Genomic DNA, 17,579 nt, shown 5'->3' on the forward strand with positions numbered 1-17,579 from the left:
GTGAAGCATAACGTGGGCAGTGAATGGAGAGATATGAAGATGATAAAAAAATTTTTTTTTAAAGGGAATAAGAAACAAAAATAGAACAAAAGATTGGGAATGAGAGTAAGAGAACCCAAAACACTACAGTATGCTCACTCCAAACCCCTGTGAGTCTTGTCAATTTGCATTTTGCCTTCCTAACACTCTTCTCACACTGACACAATAAGTCCATTCACAGAACAGCAGGACTCAAATAGTTCTCTCTGTGTTAGACACATATCATAACAGCTGTTTACACAAGCAACATACTCATGACTACCTGTCAGTCTCAACTAAACCTGAACCACAAACTGGAAAAACTCACCTAACAGCAATCCACTCAGAAAAAACAATGTATTAAAGTCTCACAATCGGTCTCTGTGCAGCGTGTGCTGGGCTCATAGAGTCGGTGAAAGGCCGCAACTGATTGAAAGCTTGTAACAGTTGATTCACATGAAATGATCAGATAAAACTGACAAAGATGATGACAAAGTTTCTTTCATTTGCATGCGGCCTTTTGAGAGAAAGATAATGTTACTGATGAACAATGGCTCATCAGGGATATCTTTGTACACAGCCCCACACAACAGTGAAAATGTCTCTTATCATACATCAAGTCAGAATTAGCATCCAATCATCTCTATTGACATTACACATAAATGCTGTAAGATGTTGATTTAGTGCACAAATACAATATGACAACAGAATTAGATCAGCACTGCCTTTATAATTATGTGACGCTTTTTGCAGCATTTTAATTAAGTTTAGGTTACAATGTGTAACTTTGAGAGACAGTCTCTGTGGTGCTTTCCAACACAGGTGAGTCTGAGTGTCAGTTTACAGAAGCACCTGTTCTGCTAGGTCACAAAGGCTCCCATCTGGGTAACCTGGGCAACACAGCCCCGTTTACTTTAAATTGCCACTAAACGGCAAGAAAGACACAAATGCACAAAGACATTACAAAAAAAAAAAATACTCACATTTACTGTTATTAGAAATTAGCTCATTGATCCATCCACACATTTGCAAACACATGTGCCTTACCTTCTTTAAGCGTGACCTCTGTCCTAGACCACTGTATTGACATTTGTTCATAATGAAAGCAACGCTCTGTAATGACATCAGCTCCTTACTCCTCTCTCTCTGTCTTCTTCTTTTTCCATCAGCTTTGCATGATGGACTGTGTACAGTGACACAAACCTGCCACACTGGTTTATCCTCTTGTCCTCTCCCTCTCTCTCTCTCTCTCTCTCTCTCTCTCTCTCTTTCTCTCTCCTCCCCCTCCCATTGTTGTTTTCTCCCTCTTTTCCTCCCCTCACAGGGTAGCATTCCTGACTACAGTTCAGTGTGTCACCCACTAAACGTATCACCAGGGAGTGCACACAGACACACATGCTTACATATACGCCCTACACTTCAAACCCCATCTTTTGGTGTACAGCACGTGACATCAGCATTTCATTAGTCAAGGGAGACGAAATACGGTTCAGATAATTGCGTGAAACAGAACAAGAATTTCCCAACACAGGCTTATAATATCACCCCACATCAGGCAAACCTGAGTCTAATCATCTGGGCTGCGCAGGTATCAAGCTACATAATAACATAGCACCTTTAATTGGGACCAGAGACCACAAAGAGCCCATGTAGACTCAGAAATACCAGCAGGGATAAATATTGTTAAGAGTACACCTCTCGTATGTCATACGTCCAACAGAACAGAGCTCCAGTGCAGACAGAATCTGAACGACTGTAATGTCGTCTGAAGGGGAAAAGCATAAGAAATTGCTGATGTGTTTTATCGACACAATGGAAGAAGAAGTATTGTTTGTGGGAAAACTGAATTCTGCAGAGTGGGAAGGTGAACCAACAGCCATTGAATCACAGAGGTAAAAGGGGCAAGCAGACATAGATAAACGATTTAAAAAAAAAAAATTCCAGTACTTACAGTTTTTAGTGCTGATAGAGAAGCTCATCTTCTTAGTGCTGTTTTTTTTTTTGTATGCACCTGCTACTCTCTTCCGTTAAGACAGAGGAAACAGTGGTTACCACATCAGCGTGCTGCAAGGCTGAATAAGAAACGTTAGAACAGGCTGAGGCGGAAACACTAATCCTAGGCCAAGTCTAAGTATCCAATCAGTGTTTAGCCTTACAGACAGAGGACTAGGTTGCATGGTCTTCTCAGGACGGAGATAAGAGTGTGAGTAGGGACAAATAGCTCCAACACGGCTCCACAGACACCCACCCTTGTTCCTGAGAGAAGAATGGCACTCAGTGTCCCTGTAGGATGTATGCAAATCACTGTCTTGCTCACACAGTTTCACTGGTGGTTTAAATTAATTATTTAGGGTGTACGACTCAGAACACATCATGTGATACAGCACAAGTGTTGTGAGAAGGGGAAGTTTATGGTGTTTAATCAGTGGATTAAATAGTATTGAGGGAATTCAGTCACAAGAAAAAAAAAAGGAGAAAAAAAAGACTGCAGGAGTGAAAGAATTGGGCGATTTAATGGTTTGCATCTCTTCGTTGATGTGACTGTTAGAGCTCGTTATGACAGGATTCGCTGGCCTTTGTTTTCTGACAGCGTCGCGTTTCTTTATCATTGGTGTTTTTTCGTGGCTTCGTTTGTTCGCTCTGTCGCTGCGAAGTCACTTTCAGTCAGCAGAGGGCAGGGAAGGCCAGAGGACCGCGCGACCTGACGTCACCCTGGCCGTGCCGGTCACCTGACTACCGCGGAAGTCAACAAACCAGGCAACAGCGACATGTAACAACGCAAAGCGGTTTACTCAACTTCCCTTTTTTTCCCCCCCTCGGTCTTTCGTTTAACGCTACTTTCATGTTTTTCGAAAACGACTGACTAAATGTAACCGTGTGCTTTACAAAGGTCAACTGTTGGACGTACTTTGAGCTGTCATTTAGCTATCGTCAGCGGTAGTTAGTTTCGTAAAAAGGCACATTTTCGGAATGCGGAATGATTCTCTGCTCTCAAGCATCAACGTGGTGCTTGTCATGGCCTATGGAAGTCTGGTGAGTCCGTTTCACTTTGTTGTTATCAATGATTTTGCTCTAACTCTGTGACGGCTAAGTCTAAAACTCACGATAACAACGATCTGAATGTGAGTTAAAGACTTTAAAAGCCGTGCGACTGTCAGATAAACGTAGGGTGATTTGATCCAGTCACAGTATTTTAAAGCTGCCCTGGCTTAGTTTCAGCATGTAAGAACGTTTTTTTCAAAGAGCCACTGACTGGCTAGATTCTAACACAAAATGCTGCCCTTACACACAAAGTGCAAAAGACACAGACACCTCATATAAGCAGAAATTTAAATGCCCATAAGACTCACACAGCATCACATCAGTGCAACATGTGTTTACAAAAACCTCTCCTCATTTTAACAACTTTACCTGCTGAGTATCATTAAAACAAAACTGCTGATCACTTCACCACCACTGCAACGTATTTCTTTCCCTTTGGTTACTGCCAAACTGTGCAATCCGTTGAATTTTTGTTACGTTAGGGTAAATTTTGGTTTACTGATTTATGCTGTCCAACAATATTAATGTAGCTTCCTGTGTTTTCGATTATTGCTGTTAACTTGCAAGTGATTGAAATATTTAATGTTTGTTGTGGTGGACAGAGAATAGAAATAGTAAATTGTGAAGTATAAGAAAAATCATCACTTTGCTTCGTTTTTTTTTTGTGTATTTTGCATCCCGTTCACTATACTTAAATGAGGTTAAGAAAAATATAAACTGAGCGTTATCTAACTTTGACTCTCCTGTAGGTGTTTGTTTTGCTGTTCATCTTTGTGAAAAGACAAATTATGCGGTTTGCCATGAAGTCTCGGAGAGGACCACATGTTCCCCTTGGCCACAATGCACCTAAAGTAAGACACACACCATAATGAATCAGAGGTGTCACTGATCCCGTGCAGTGGTCTGCTGTTTAACTATAACTTTGATAGCTTGGTTTTTCTTGTGTGTTTACTGACATATTTTGTCTCTGCTGTAGGAGCTGAGACAAGAAATTGAAGCCAAACTATGCCAAGTCCAGAAAATCCACTTTGAGCCTCGTCTGCTTTCTCCAGATGATGACAGGCTAAAGCAGAGAGAACTGACTGGTTAGAGGAGCATACAAACACATACACTCCAGTCTTGAAAATATACACGAGTTGTTTTTATGCCAGTGCACAGAAGAGTCTGTGTGTGTGTGTTGTAGGTTCCTATGACTACCTGTACAGGATGAGAGCACTGGATGCCATCAGAGACACTGGTAAGCTTTCCTGTCACTGTTTGGATCTGTTTCGCCATGACAGCCCTTAAATCCCTCTCCACTGTTGCAGTATCACCTATACTTTCTGTCAAAAGATCTCCCTTTCCGTGAACTGGGTGGGACGTCCACCGCTGTGACAGGGAAAAGATTTCGGACCTGGCTTCTGCAGATAAGAAATTCCCACTGCATGTTCCGAGACAGCCAAGGCTCCCTCATTGACACAGTGCTGGATGGGTACAATAAAGCCCGCCACGGGGCAGAGGTCGGTACTTCTGTGTGTGTTTGTGTACCAAAGACATCCAGTAATTCAATATTTTCATTTGTCATCTCAGCAAACACATTAGGACGATACTGTGATGCTATGCAGTCCTCTGTCATAAGTAATGATAAATAAATTACATTTAAAGACTTTGATCAAGTCATATACATATGACAGTTATTAAAGAATATTAATTGAACAATTCTAATTTGTGTTATTATGATTTCACATATGTTTGCTGCATTGTGGCCTACTGCAAATGTTTATGTTTATATAGGTTCCTTATGATTAGAATGATTGTGCTTTTACCATACACATAAAAATGTACATCCTCATCCTCCCTTTTGATGGGTAGATATGGTGGTGGGAGTATTACATTCTGCATTTGGTAAAGCATATCTTTACTGATCTGCTTTCTTTGGCTCCTGTGTTTGTCTGTAGGCTTTTGGTGAATCGGAGTTTATAAAATACCAGGAAGCTCTAACTGAACTGGCCTCTGTGTGAGTAAACCCTACTTTTCCCCACAGTGCTCTCTTTAAGCTAATCCCAACATGGAATGTTAATTATACAGCGGGAACAATCTTTTTCTCCATCCGCTGTTTTCAGTGTGAAGTCTCACAGCAGCAGCAGCAGAAGCAGCACTCCGAGCCAGCACCACCAGTCTGCAGCCAAAGACCTGACCGGTACCACAGATCTTGCAAGCTCCTCCTCCTCCCCCACCCAAACTACCTACCTCATATCTACAATGCAGCAGCGCAGCAAGAGGCCCAGACACTTCCTAGAGCTGAAGAACTTTAAAGACAACTACAATACTTTGGACAGTACGCTCTGAAAATCTATGACGCCCGTCCAAAGGAAATAGATGCCTGTCAAGGAAAAAGTAGTGCTGCCAGTGATTAAAGTGCCTGTGGATGCTGACAGGGGTTCCTGTTGCCAGATGGTTTTGGAGTGAAGTGACAAAAACACTGCCTTCATCAACTAACATGCATTGCCCGGTTTACATTATAGTGCATATCAGACTACTAGCACAGTGCTCTGTAACTAAGTGTAGCTTAAGCATATATCCTGTATTACTGCATGTATGAGTGCTATATTTGGGTAAAAAAATGACTATACAAAGTGACTATAGTTAGTACGGTTGATTTGACCAAAAAAAAAACAGAGCTATGTGGTTATGCAATGGCATAAGACAATCAGTATTTATTGCACAGTGTAAAGGCCTATGCAGACATGTCGAAATTGTATGTAAACATGCTAATAGCTACTTCCGTTGCTACTAGTGTTAATGGTTGCTTCACACTGAGAAAAACACACTGTTTATGTCACTTCTGTTTACATCTATGTACATCTCTACTGTCCATATGCTACTGTGAATTTGACAGCCTTTTTTTTTTAAGCTTTTACAAAAGCCATACTTGATTTGATGAATTTTGATGATTGAGTGCTCTTTTAACTTAATAATTTATCTCAGTGCAATGTAACATAACAGTGTTCTAGTGCATTAATGTATTCTGAATGAGAGGTATTGCATCTGTGGTAGGCTCTTCTTTTCATGTTAGAGGTGGACTGCCCGCAAGCTGTGTCTGTTTCATTTGGTATTCAGGGTTCCCAGGGAGGCATTCTAATGCCTGAATAATTTTATTTTATGTGGTGCTTACTGTACTATTTACTATCCAAATAAAACAGTGACATGCAGTCAAATTACTGTACTATGTTCTTACATTCAGTCAACACGTTATAGTAATTTGTTGTGTGAATAGTGTCCAGAAGAGGGTGCTCCCTTCATAGTATTCTACTGGTTTGAGTCCAGTGAGAAGGGAAATGAAGCAATGAAGCAAGCATTTTTTTCAGTAATTTATTCTGAGAACCACAAGCACAGATAATAGAACAAACTTCATACAAAATCTCCTCTCTCAAACAATCTGTCTATTATTTAATATAAATAAATACAAAAGGATAAATTTGTTAGGCAGAAATTAAAACATCAAATCACATTCATTAAAATTATGTACAAAACAAGGTGACCATACACAATGGAAGGGAACTGAAATGCTTCATCAGAAATATTGAGAATAATGACACTTCTACGAAGAGGAAATGTTACCAAACATTTTTATATTTCCTTCTGCTTCCTCACAATGAAACTGAAGAAGCAGAAGGATAATGTTGCCACATTGTTTGGGGCTTAAAAACTATATTGTTACTTAGAAACGGCTCTTTTCAGCCCAACGTAGGGTGTTGACCTTATATAGGCTACAGTCAGTATTTACAAGTTAAAAGCATCATACCAGTCACTCAGCAAAGTGAACAGTCATGTATGAGTGACTCAGATCATCAGGTTAATGATTTTTAAGTGAAACTGATCCATCATGAAAGCTTAGTTAGCTATAGTATACTGGTGCTAAATTACTGTATATTGACTTTATGATGTTATTACCCACGTTGGCAAAAGGTCTGTCATCTGCCCTTTGCACAACAGTTGTGTTTTGATACAACAATGCAGATGCCATGAACTCAAAAGAGGCCAGTATTAGGAAACACTCGCATACAATATGCTGTATTAGATGTAAAACCTAAAAGCACATCAGGTGCATCAGTACACTTAATGCATCTACATTAAAGCTAACATAAACACACTCATTCATTATGCAAAGGCACACAACAGACCCCAGTGTATGTGTGCTGCCGAACACCACGCAGTTGCCTTTAAGAGTGTTTGTGGTTAGTGGAAGTGTTGAAGCAGTAAGAGACCAGGAAGCTCAGCTTTGACATCTGAAATGTTCAGGCATGTGTTCAGATGTGGTAGTAGAGCTGCTGCCTGGTTTCAGTCTGAACTGTAAAGGTTTGGTTGTTCGGATCCCTTCACTTGAGAACTGTGTCTTTCTTCCGCACAGTCGCTTCATGACTTGATCTCAATGACTTTGATGAAAGGGAGTGGTTTGTTAGATGAGGTGGACGGCTTGATTGGTTTACTGTGGCAACAAGAAAAAGAAAAATCAGTCGTTTGGACAGATAATAATTCTACAGTATAAAACTTATGCAGATGTACAACTAGATTAGGTGGATATTTGAATGTATGTGAGTTTATGTGTATGTTTGCATGTATGTATATTTGATGTCTGCGACCTGCTGGTGAAAAATCTGAAAAGAAAGGGCAAAATAAGTTACCTATAGACAATCTGGGGGTTGTGCTCTGATGAAAGGTAGGAATTTGACCTTTGTCCTCCTAGGAAGTAGTCCATCTGGTCATGCATCTCCCGGTTCTGCAGGAGAGGTCAGAGTTGTGTTCACATAATACCAGTAAGATTAAAAATAAATATGGACACTAAACAAACAGTGGTTGCATCTTCTAGGAGTAGGAGCTGTTTTCTTTCTCTCGTCTTTCAGTTTCATTTATCCCTGACCCTTCATTCTAAATTCCACAGAAATGCCATAAAAATCAAGACAATAAGCAGTCCTCACCTCAGCCTCCAAGAATGCCACTTTCTCCTCCAGGTCATTGATCACGCGATCTCTCTCCTGGATCACCATGCGAGAGTTCTGGAGCTAAAGACAAGCAAACACACAGTCAAACAGTGAGTGAATCCTGCACAAATATGAACACCGAGACAATGTGTTTGCTTTACAGAATCTCACACATGTGCATCTCACCTGTTCAATCATGTGTCTGACTTTCCTCTGTTGGCTTTTCAGCATGTCATCCAGATGGTGAATCTTTTCTTTTAGAATAGCCACCTCCTTCTCCAACTGTTCAGCCCTAAAAAATCAACAGACATTTACTGTGTAGCAGACTTGTGATTAATAAAGAGAGTTTGTGTGTGTGTGTGTGTGTATTTATCAGCTGACCTCTGGTCCCCTTTCTGGCCCTCCTCTCTGATCTTGCGCAGCTCGCAGAGTTCCTCCTCACGGTTGCAGATTGCCTCCCGCAGGGTGGCGCTCTCCTGCTCCATCCCTCCCAGCAACCTCTGGAGCTCTTCGATGCGCTTGTCTTTCCTCCCGCTGGCTATTTCTGCGGTCTTTAACTTCTCGTCCTGGTCGCTCAGACACTCCCTCAGCCTGCTGCCTTCAGCCTGGAGGAGACAGGGAATTTAGTTTGTTTAAAAATACGCTTTGGTTCAACTGAAATGCAGTGTATATTCATTGATAATGATGCATAATGAATGTAAAAATATGCTGTGTGTGTGTGTGTGTCTTACCTGCAGCCTCTCCTTCTCCTCTTGGTGTTTCTTCTCAGCTTCCTGCAGCTGTGCATATAAGCGCTTACTGACTTCCCTCAGCTTGGTTCTCTCCGCCTCATCCTCTGCTTCCTAAAAGAGAAAGAATGAAGCGTTTTACAAAATGATAGATAGGTAGCTAGATAGAAGGACAGAGAGACACTTTGATGATGATGTAATATAAAATCTTGTTTTATTTTGTTCAAGCTCAAGTGGGTTTGGATGTCATAAAGAAAACCGGTGTGTCAGTGTGCGTCACTGGAGCATTTGCATCATGACAGCTGTTTTCCCTCCTATTTCTGTAACACTGCTGTGAACAAGCCATAGCATGAATCACAGATAAGTGTTATAATTTGCACATTAACAGTTAAAGCAAACACAATGATGTCATTGCTACAAAACAAAACATTGCTGATATGCAAAAGGTAGTGGCTTCTAACAGTACGTGGCTCAAAGACAGCAACAAAACTATTAAAGGACGAAGCATCTGTGGAATGCTGGGAACAATGAGGAGGGCCTGAAGACAATAACACATGAAGGCGGAGGAACAGTGTGTGCTGGAACAGCTCTCTGACACATTTTAATACACAGCGGGGTGCTAAAGCATATTTACTCTCTCACTGTCAGTTTTGGCACTGTTTTACCCTGTATGACATCTCTGTTTGTCTCTGTTTAACATTACACCTCCTTCTATCTGTGTGCCTCGGGGACGTGATTGCTTTACAGGCGTCAGACGAAACATACTGACACATATCGTCGAGAGGAAAACACACACAGTGGACTGCGGCCATGATACGCGAGATTTGATATGTGCATTGCTCCGACATACGGAAAATACTCACACATGTTCTGTACACAAAACCTCGAATAGAGGTCGGTCACGCGTGAGACTGCTGACCTGTTCGTTAGCTTTAGCTCCTCCCTTGGGTGCAGATGAGGCGTTCTTTCTGAAGGGATAACCGACTTTCCACCCGTTTGTGTGTGGCTGGGTAGAGAAAAGGAGGAAGTGAGCAAGGAAAGAGTGAAAGATGCAGATGGGAGAAGTGGAGGAAATGGCATTAAGCACACAGGATGTAAGGTTAACAATGGTATAGCCGCAACAAAACAGCTCAAAATAGACTTACCTTGTTTTTGGCCGCCATCTGCTCCCTCAGTGTCTTCAGGCAATACCTAACCTGAGTGAAACACAGACATAATATTGAGTCACTGAGATATTACCATTAATATTTTTATAATATTTCAACATACATGATAGTCAGAGAGAGATACTGTCCAGAGACTGACCTCCTGTATCTGTGAAACTTCATCTGAGAGCATCTTCAGGCTCTGCTGGTGTTTCTGCTGCTCTTGTCTGCGGGCCTCTAGATACACCTGGAACAGGGAAAGACATGGATGTTAAACACCAACATGACCACAAAACAATTTATTTATTAGACTATTCATTTCTTACAATCATAAACAGCAAATCTGCCCCACTCGCCTTGATAACTTCGACCTGCTCCTCTGTAGATTCAGGCGTCAAAACTGTTCTGTCACTGGCCGGCTGCACCAGTGCAAATGCTCGTCCGACTGGCTGGAGAGTGGAGAGCAGAGCTTTAAAAGTGCGGCATGGACTGTGTCCTTTCAGCATGGGTGTGATACATTTCCAAACATCCTGAGCAAATCTGAAATTGAGTGATGTCACTGTGCTTTGGCAACACTAGAACATGAGTGGGATTATGTCTGTGATCAATATTGCAACACAACATTTAGAAGAACTGTCCAGGGTAAGTCCGTTAAATAAACATTATGAAACATCTCTTGGGAACGACATGAGTAATGCAATTAAACTAATAACCTGCAAAACTGAATGAACTGCTTCTGTTGTGTCCTCAGCAAATTATTCCTTTGTGTGTGTGACTGACAATGAGCGTCTGTAATCAGGGGGGCAGAAACATTTAGCCATAATCACAGTGGAGACCAACCCATAAACATCTGCTGCTTCTTTGCAAGTCTAAACAGACTTGGTCAAAACCATAAGCAGAGCGAGTGAGGGAGGGACACACAGAAGAAGGTGGGGAGACGTTATGTGACTCCGCTGCTCTGGTGGTCCCCCCTTTTTTCATGTAACTCTGGCGTAAGTTTTTGTAAAACAATGGTTGTCTTGAGACATTATGAGTTTGAACTGTCTGAACTGTCAGATCCCAGTATGGCTTGATTGTCAGCACCTTCACCTAAAAAGAAAATAGTGCTACTTTTTTTTTTCCTCATCAAATAAATGGCAGATTACTCTCCCTCATGTCTTTAAACATACGACACAGTGTATCCATTAAACAACGTCAAATGTCAATTTAAAAATAATAGCACATTATCTTAAACCACATACTTTGCCTTCAAGTACCCAAATCATGTATTTAAACTACATTGATAAATCTTATTCCATGCTGCTATCCAATAGCACTTTCCCCTGTCTCCTACTGTTCTGACGTCCAGGTCTGTTCTTTGCTCTGGTGTTACATTCCTGAGTGTAACCTAAGTTATCAGGTGCAGGAAGTCCTTACCTTGTCCCTATGCTGCTCTGTGCCGTGCGCTGCCTGGCTCTGGTCGTGCAGTGTGAGCCGTAGTCGCCTGCACCCCTCCTGAAAAAGGCAAAGAAGAAAGGACCAAATGAAGTGAATCCACAAAGAGACCGTTATGTGATGGAGTGACTGATGGTGGACTATTTTGAGGAGGAGAGGGGAAAAAAGGAGGAGAGACTGAGTCATACTCACTCAACGAAACAGAGAAGGAGGGAGAAAGGGGGGTGCAGCCAGTAAGAAAGAGGGGTACAAGCGTAAGAGAGAGAGCAAAAGTTTTTCACAGCTGCACAGACACAGATTGTTTGATTTAAACTGTGTCCTGTGGACGTCAGAGGGACTTAGGCGGAAACTCTCCAGCCGCTCAAAGCCAATTGGAAGCTGTGGGTGGATTTCTTGGAAAGTGGGCAGAAAATGTAATGTCAAGCACGTCAGAACATTTCCATGGCAACAAAACCTCCCAGTAGCCATAAACTATCTGGCATGCGAACAACAGACTGGGGAGGAGTAAGTCGGAGACAAAACAATGCACAGATGAAATACTCGACCAACACTTGAAAAAGCAAAACACACAAGCCTTCAAACCTTTTCTTTTGGTCGCAGGAGAGAAGCCACAGGAAAAAGTCACGAGGAGGATGTGACTGGGTGTGTGTCTTCCAGCACAGGGAACCCCCTTTTAAGTGATACCCAGTGAGTGTGTGTGCAAAGACAAGTATGCGGATGTGAGGGAGGAGGTCAAAAACATTATATAAGTCACTCCAGCCAACACAAATTGCTCTGTTTATTTTCTTTTGTATCCCCCGTGTCCTCCTGCTGTTCAACTATCATCACCAGAAGAAATGGCTGCAGTGTTCTCCTGTGGTTAAATACTGTAAACACAAACAAATGCGAACATGCAACCAGTTACAGAACAGTACACACACGCGCGCACGCACACACACACACACACACACACACACACACACACACACACACACACACACACACACACACACACACACACACACACACACACACACACACACACACTAATTGGTTATATATTATATTGGTCTATTTGTTAAAAAGTATAGGTGTGGTAGAGCATAACAGAGGAATGTTCGGAATTTGACTTATGTTGCTGATGATCTTGATCACAGTATGTGTGTGCATGCATTTCTCTATAAGGCGATGAAGTGTATTTGAGTGGATGTATGTGTATCATTATTTGTTTGTCCCTATTTAGCCATTTGTACAGTTATACGTTCTGTTTTGTTTTTTCTTTTGGTAAATGTATGGCAGTACAAAACCTTGTATCTCCTGTTTAGACTGTCAAAGAGATTGCTTTGGCACTTGACAAAATAATGTCACTCCGAGGTTAGACTAGTAGCTGTTCTGGAGTTTTTGATCATATCACATGATCTTCTTCAGCAGATGGAGTTTGTCTGATAATCATGGAATTATATCAAATTTTCATTCTTTTTTCTGAGTATTTTGAGATATAAATACACCTTTAAGCCAACCTGGGCAAGAAGTCCCTAAAGTGCCCACATAAAAATGGAAATATGAACATTTGCAATCATGCGATCTTATCAAAAGCTCCAGAACAGCTACTAAATGGACCTTGACATGAGATCGTTGTGAACTGCTGATTCCAAAAATCAAGATTGAACTTTTAAACTCAATTGTTTTTGCTGTTCAAAGTGAATAACTTTTACTTTAAAGAAACCCTGGTGCCTGATATGAAGAATGCCCTGGTCTTGATGTTAGCCAGACAGGGGAAGTTAACTGGGCCGTGTTGCATAATGCCATGATATAGAGCAGTGAGAGGTTATAAAAGAAAAACCAAGTATTGTATAGACTACAGACGGCCTTTATGATTGCTGGTTATCTATCCAGGAAGTATGGTAATGGAAAAAGGGAAGAGAGGGACAGGTTAGACTGAAAATGACAGGAGAGTTAAAGAAAAGAAAGTGACCAGGCATAAGAACAATATTGAAAGTAGCAGAAATAGCCTCATAGTTGTGGTGGGGTCCAACTACGACAAACAGTCAGCGAAGTGAAAGCAAAAAAATTCCCCTCTTGTTCAACATGCTTCCTCTCAGATTACAGACACCTGAAAGCTCAAATAGGTCACAGCGATTAGAGGGAAGAAAAGAGAGAGAGGGGGGAGGCAGGGAACAGTGAGAGGTTTGTTAAGAAGGAATCCATCATTATACAACTTCTCTGGCCCTTCATAGACAACCAAACAAAGACTGCTAATCCCTGCTCTGCCATTGACCATTTACATGCTAGTCTCTCTGTCTGTTTTCTCTTTTATAATCACGCACACACACACACACACACACACACACACACACACACACACACACACACACACACACACACACACACACACACACACACACACACACACACACACACACACACACACACACACAAAATGCCATCTATACCAACTTCAAAGCCAGCCTGTAATACTAGATTTCCTGGCAACACAAACAAAGGGACCGGTTGGATTTGCTCACACACAACGACACATACACAGCCACTCACACGCGGGAAAATACACACACACACACACACACACACACACACACACACACACACACACACACACACACACACACACACACACACATTAACTCAAAGTACACACTACCTTGATAACCGGGCAGAAACCTGAAACTAAGCACACATACACACTGCGTCCACAATGCTGGGTGCACCGACTATGGGCACAAAAAGATCACAGGTACGCCCAGGGTGAAAGGCTTAAATGGTATGAAGACGCTTTTGCTTTGGACTTTGGCATCAGGAGGCCGGTAAATCATCTGTGTTAAAATAGCTGAGGCGCAACTGCTTCCCTGAGAATGTTACTAGTAAACCATCAGAGCTGCTGAATGCGGGACAAGAACATTTCTCAAGAAAGTGTCACTCACTTTGCCATCTGTTAAATCACTCTGTCCCTCTCATGCACTGCTTTCCGCTACTTGCTGGACAGATGTCACTTTTGTCTTTTGTCCAACTGCACTGTAATCGTCGGCCTGTGAGGCCCTAAGCGTAGTGCCCCTACGATACCAGGGTTTCAGTACCTCACAAACATGTTTATCTAGAAATCCTTTTTTTCCATTAGCATAACCCACATCCCTATTTAAAGTTGTCTTCAACAGAAGCAGCTGAACATGAAACTATGCCTAAATAAAAAATTCAAAGTTGAGACTTATAGTTAATTAAACTTTTTTCAACTGTTGTTTGGACAAAACAAGCAATATGAAAATGTCAGTCTTGGCTTTGAGAAATTATGAGTAGAATTTTTTGACATTATATAGACTAAAGTATTGATCAAATATAGGTAGATTAACTAATAATAAAAATAATTGTTAGTTGCAGCCCTAGTTTTAATTATGTTCTCTTTTGGGATTAAATCCTTTAGCAGGTTTAGAACAACTGACTCAGATGAGCTTTATTTTCCAGATTAGTGAAGACTGTTATCGCCTGGCTGACTGAGGCCTGGACCTTCAGTCAGCCAACAGTCTGTATAAACTTAATGGTTAAGTTAAAGGTTAAGTCCATTTTAAAGGGAAGAGAGGAGCTGAGGCGTGAAGTGAAGTGTCGGGTGGTTTGCGTGTGTATTACCATTGTGTGAGAACACGAATGGCTTGGGCCATGAAAGGTAAACAGCTCGTCCAGGAACATGGTTCAGAGTCATGAAGTGAGAGCTGCCATATAATTTCTACAATCATCTTTCCATCAGTAATAATGTCTTTGGGTTTTTCCCCGGCTCTGTGTGGAGTGTAAACCAGGTGTGCTCCAGAATGCTCCAGTCATTCCTCTACGTAGATGCATTTAATTGTCATGTTTGGCCGATTCCCAGCCAGTGATGTCAGACACTCCTGACTGACATCGTGACTGAGAATGGGAAAGGACAGAGGGACTGTGTTGAGTCACTCAGTGCGGGGAAACTAAATGTCTGTATTGAGGGATAATAATTTAAAAAGTGCCTGAACAAAACAAAAAAAAGGAATGTTCTCAATATTCTGGGATTTTAGGGAGGAGAAATTGTGCCACAAGTGTCAAAGTATAATAAACTTTATAGAACATTTTGTTTCAAATCCATAGCTGGTTGCTCCTCTGTTTTTATTTCAGGACATCACAGCTCCTGTAAAAGTTCTTATCAACACTGAAGGCCTCTCTCTGCTACATCAGGCACATTCCTTCTCCACATGTATCCTTATAGACCTGATAAACAATAACAAAATAAATGAACTGTTTTTATTCATAAATTTCAGTCCTGCACAGTCGTCATGGTGTGTTACATGTAGAGCTGAAATACCTTGTCTGCTTTGTCTAGACTGACCTGAATAACCATATCAGATATGTAAATGCTGTAGGTGGGGGACTATTTGACTATTGGATTTGACTTTGATAATGATGAATTTGTGTTCTGCTGATAAAAATGTCCTATCATTCGCGTGTTAAAACGTAATGTACAATAGATTAAACAGATGCTGAACAAATATGGAATTTTGCATATTGCTTCACGACACATTCCTCCACACAGTTAATCAGTTTATTAGGGGTATGAGTGTCGCTGCCCTTTGTACGCACTGACTTTTCTGCTGGCAGTTGTACAGTTATACAACACAAAGTGATATTTAAGTCTAAACCATTGACACAACTGTATAATCTGGCTCTCAAATTTGGCTCTAATCACACTCAGTTGGATTTTATGAAACGTAATCATGGCTGAAAGTGTTCTCTGTAGAATCATTCATTGAAGAATATCATCTGATGTGAGTTCAGTGGATTGATCTGCTGCTGGATTGAGCGAGCTCAGCAGGAGGCTGCTGATAAGGGAAAGTGTCATGTTGCTGTGCAACCTCATAAGCCACAGGGCAGGTTAACAGTTTGCCTTCTCAGATGAGGTGAATGATTAAGCTATTACTGCCACAGACAGGGGATAAAGCCCATCTATTTTATTGTACGTGACACGAGCAGCTGCTGAGCTCTCATTAGAGCTCAGTATCGAGTAGCAAAGCATGCGCTGTAAATCGAGCAAGTTTGCTGTTTAATCCTGTTTAACAAAACTTAACATGCACAGGTGGTGCACTTAGTGCACAAGCAAAGCTTTTACAGGTCCAGCAACTGTCTGTCACAACTGCAACTGTAAGCCCATAAATGATGTGGGCAGAAGGCACCTGTGACAGGCACATATGGTATTTGGACTAATTCTGAGCTGCTGTCTTTATGTGAGTGTTGGGACTTGGAGGGATGGGGTTAGAGACATAAGGCCAGAGACTTAACAGAAAACACACCACTTAGAGCAGATGAAGAAACTCAGATCGCACAGAGCCTTTAAATCCAGTCCACAATACTGAGCAGTCATGCGGAGAAATAAAGGCTAAAAATGAAATTGAAACATAGAATTATTTTTAACTGAAAAATGACCAACAGATCCAAATATTAGGCTGGGCAAAAAATAGGACTGAGGACTGAATGTCTTTCCCCTTTCTGGTTGCTTAAATGATTCAGAATATATGATTACTCATCATGGACTAGACTAAAGTAAGAAGTTTGACAGATATGTGAATAATATCGAGTAGCTCACCCCATATTCTTGATTTCTGATGTCCTCAAATGTGCACAGACTTCTCGTCACCCCGTTCATCTTTGATAGAAATGTGATAAATACCCCGCAAACAAACAAACAAACAAACAAGCAAACAAATAAATAACAGCGAACTATATCAGGCTTCCTCCGTCAGGGCTTTCCGGCGTCTCCCTGCTGCGGCTCTGTCCAGTATCCAGACCGGCGGACGTGTTTGTGCGTCTGCTCCCTCCCCTCCCCTCTCCCCGCCCCGCGGCACACTGGGATACCTTTCTCTCGTCGCGTCACCGCGGGGAGTGCGCAACGAAACCGGGCGGCCCGCCCACAGACCCGCCGAAACGGCCAAATAGGGAGCTGTGGAAACGGGGAGCAGCTGCGAGGGGAGGGTCAGGACGCCGCTGGAGGCGCCTTCGCCGCCTCCGGCGCAACAGCTCCCGGGAAACATCATGACTATCACAAGGCAGCGCTACGGGGGGTGCTAGCTAACCTCAGCCCCAGTGGGCTAATGATTAGGCGTGAAACAAGTGAATGTCCTCAGCCCTTCGGTCTGCACTGGACGGTCAACTCCAGCTAAATGTTTACCGATAAATCATGGATGGAAAAAGGTTAAACCCCTGACTGAACCTGTTTAAGAAGCGTCTCCTGTTACGAGGCAATGGGAAGT

General features: G+C 41.9%; 2 protein-coding genes across 2 annotated transcripts; one reads left to right on the forward strand and one right to left on the reverse strand.

Annotated features, from left to right (window-relative positions):
* Positions 1-2,753: 2,753 nt before the first annotated feature.
* c22h1orf43 (chromosome 22 C1orf43 homolog) lies at positions 2,754-6,224 on the forward strand. Its single transcript, XM_040116780.1, has 7 exons — positions 2,754-3,051; positions 3,810-3,911; positions 4,037-4,145; positions 4,244-4,297; positions 4,393-4,559; positions 4,998-5,056; positions 5,163-6,224. Exons 1-7 carry the CDS (start codon positions 2,989-2,991, stop codon positions 5,386-5,388), a joined length of 780 nt encoding a protein of 259 aa, XP_039972714.1. The 5' UTR covers positions 2,754-2,988; the 3' UTR covers positions 5,389-6,224.
* A 427-nt stretch (positions 6,225-6,651) lies between these two features.
* Positions 6,652-17,140, reverse strand: tuft1a (tuftelin 1a). The gene is made up of 12 exons (XM_040118515.1): positions 16,916-17,140; positions 11,311-11,388; positions 10,251-10,343; positions 10,055-10,141; positions 9,895-9,945; positions 9,669-9,755; positions 8,753-8,863; positions 8,403-8,626; positions 8,208-8,313; positions 8,019-8,102; positions 7,725-7,819; positions 6,652-7,528 (listed from the first exon to the last, which is right to left on the reverse strand). Exons 1-12 carry the CDS (start codon positions 16,973-16,975, stop codon positions 7,456-7,458), a joined length of 1,149 nt encoding a protein of 382 aa, XP_039974449.1. The 5' UTR covers positions 16,976-17,140; the 3' UTR covers positions 6,652-7,455.
* Positions 17,141-17,579: the final 439 nt, after the last annotated feature.

This window comes from Xiphias gladius, chromosome 22 (genome assembly GCF_016859285.1).
Source record: "Xiphias gladius isolate SHS-SW01 ecotype Sanya breed wild chromosome 22, ASM1685928v1, whole genome shotgun sequence".
In the NCBI taxonomy this organism is placed as follows: Eukaryota; Metazoa; Chordata; class Actinopteri; order Istiophoriformes; family Xiphiidae; genus Xiphias; species Xiphias gladius.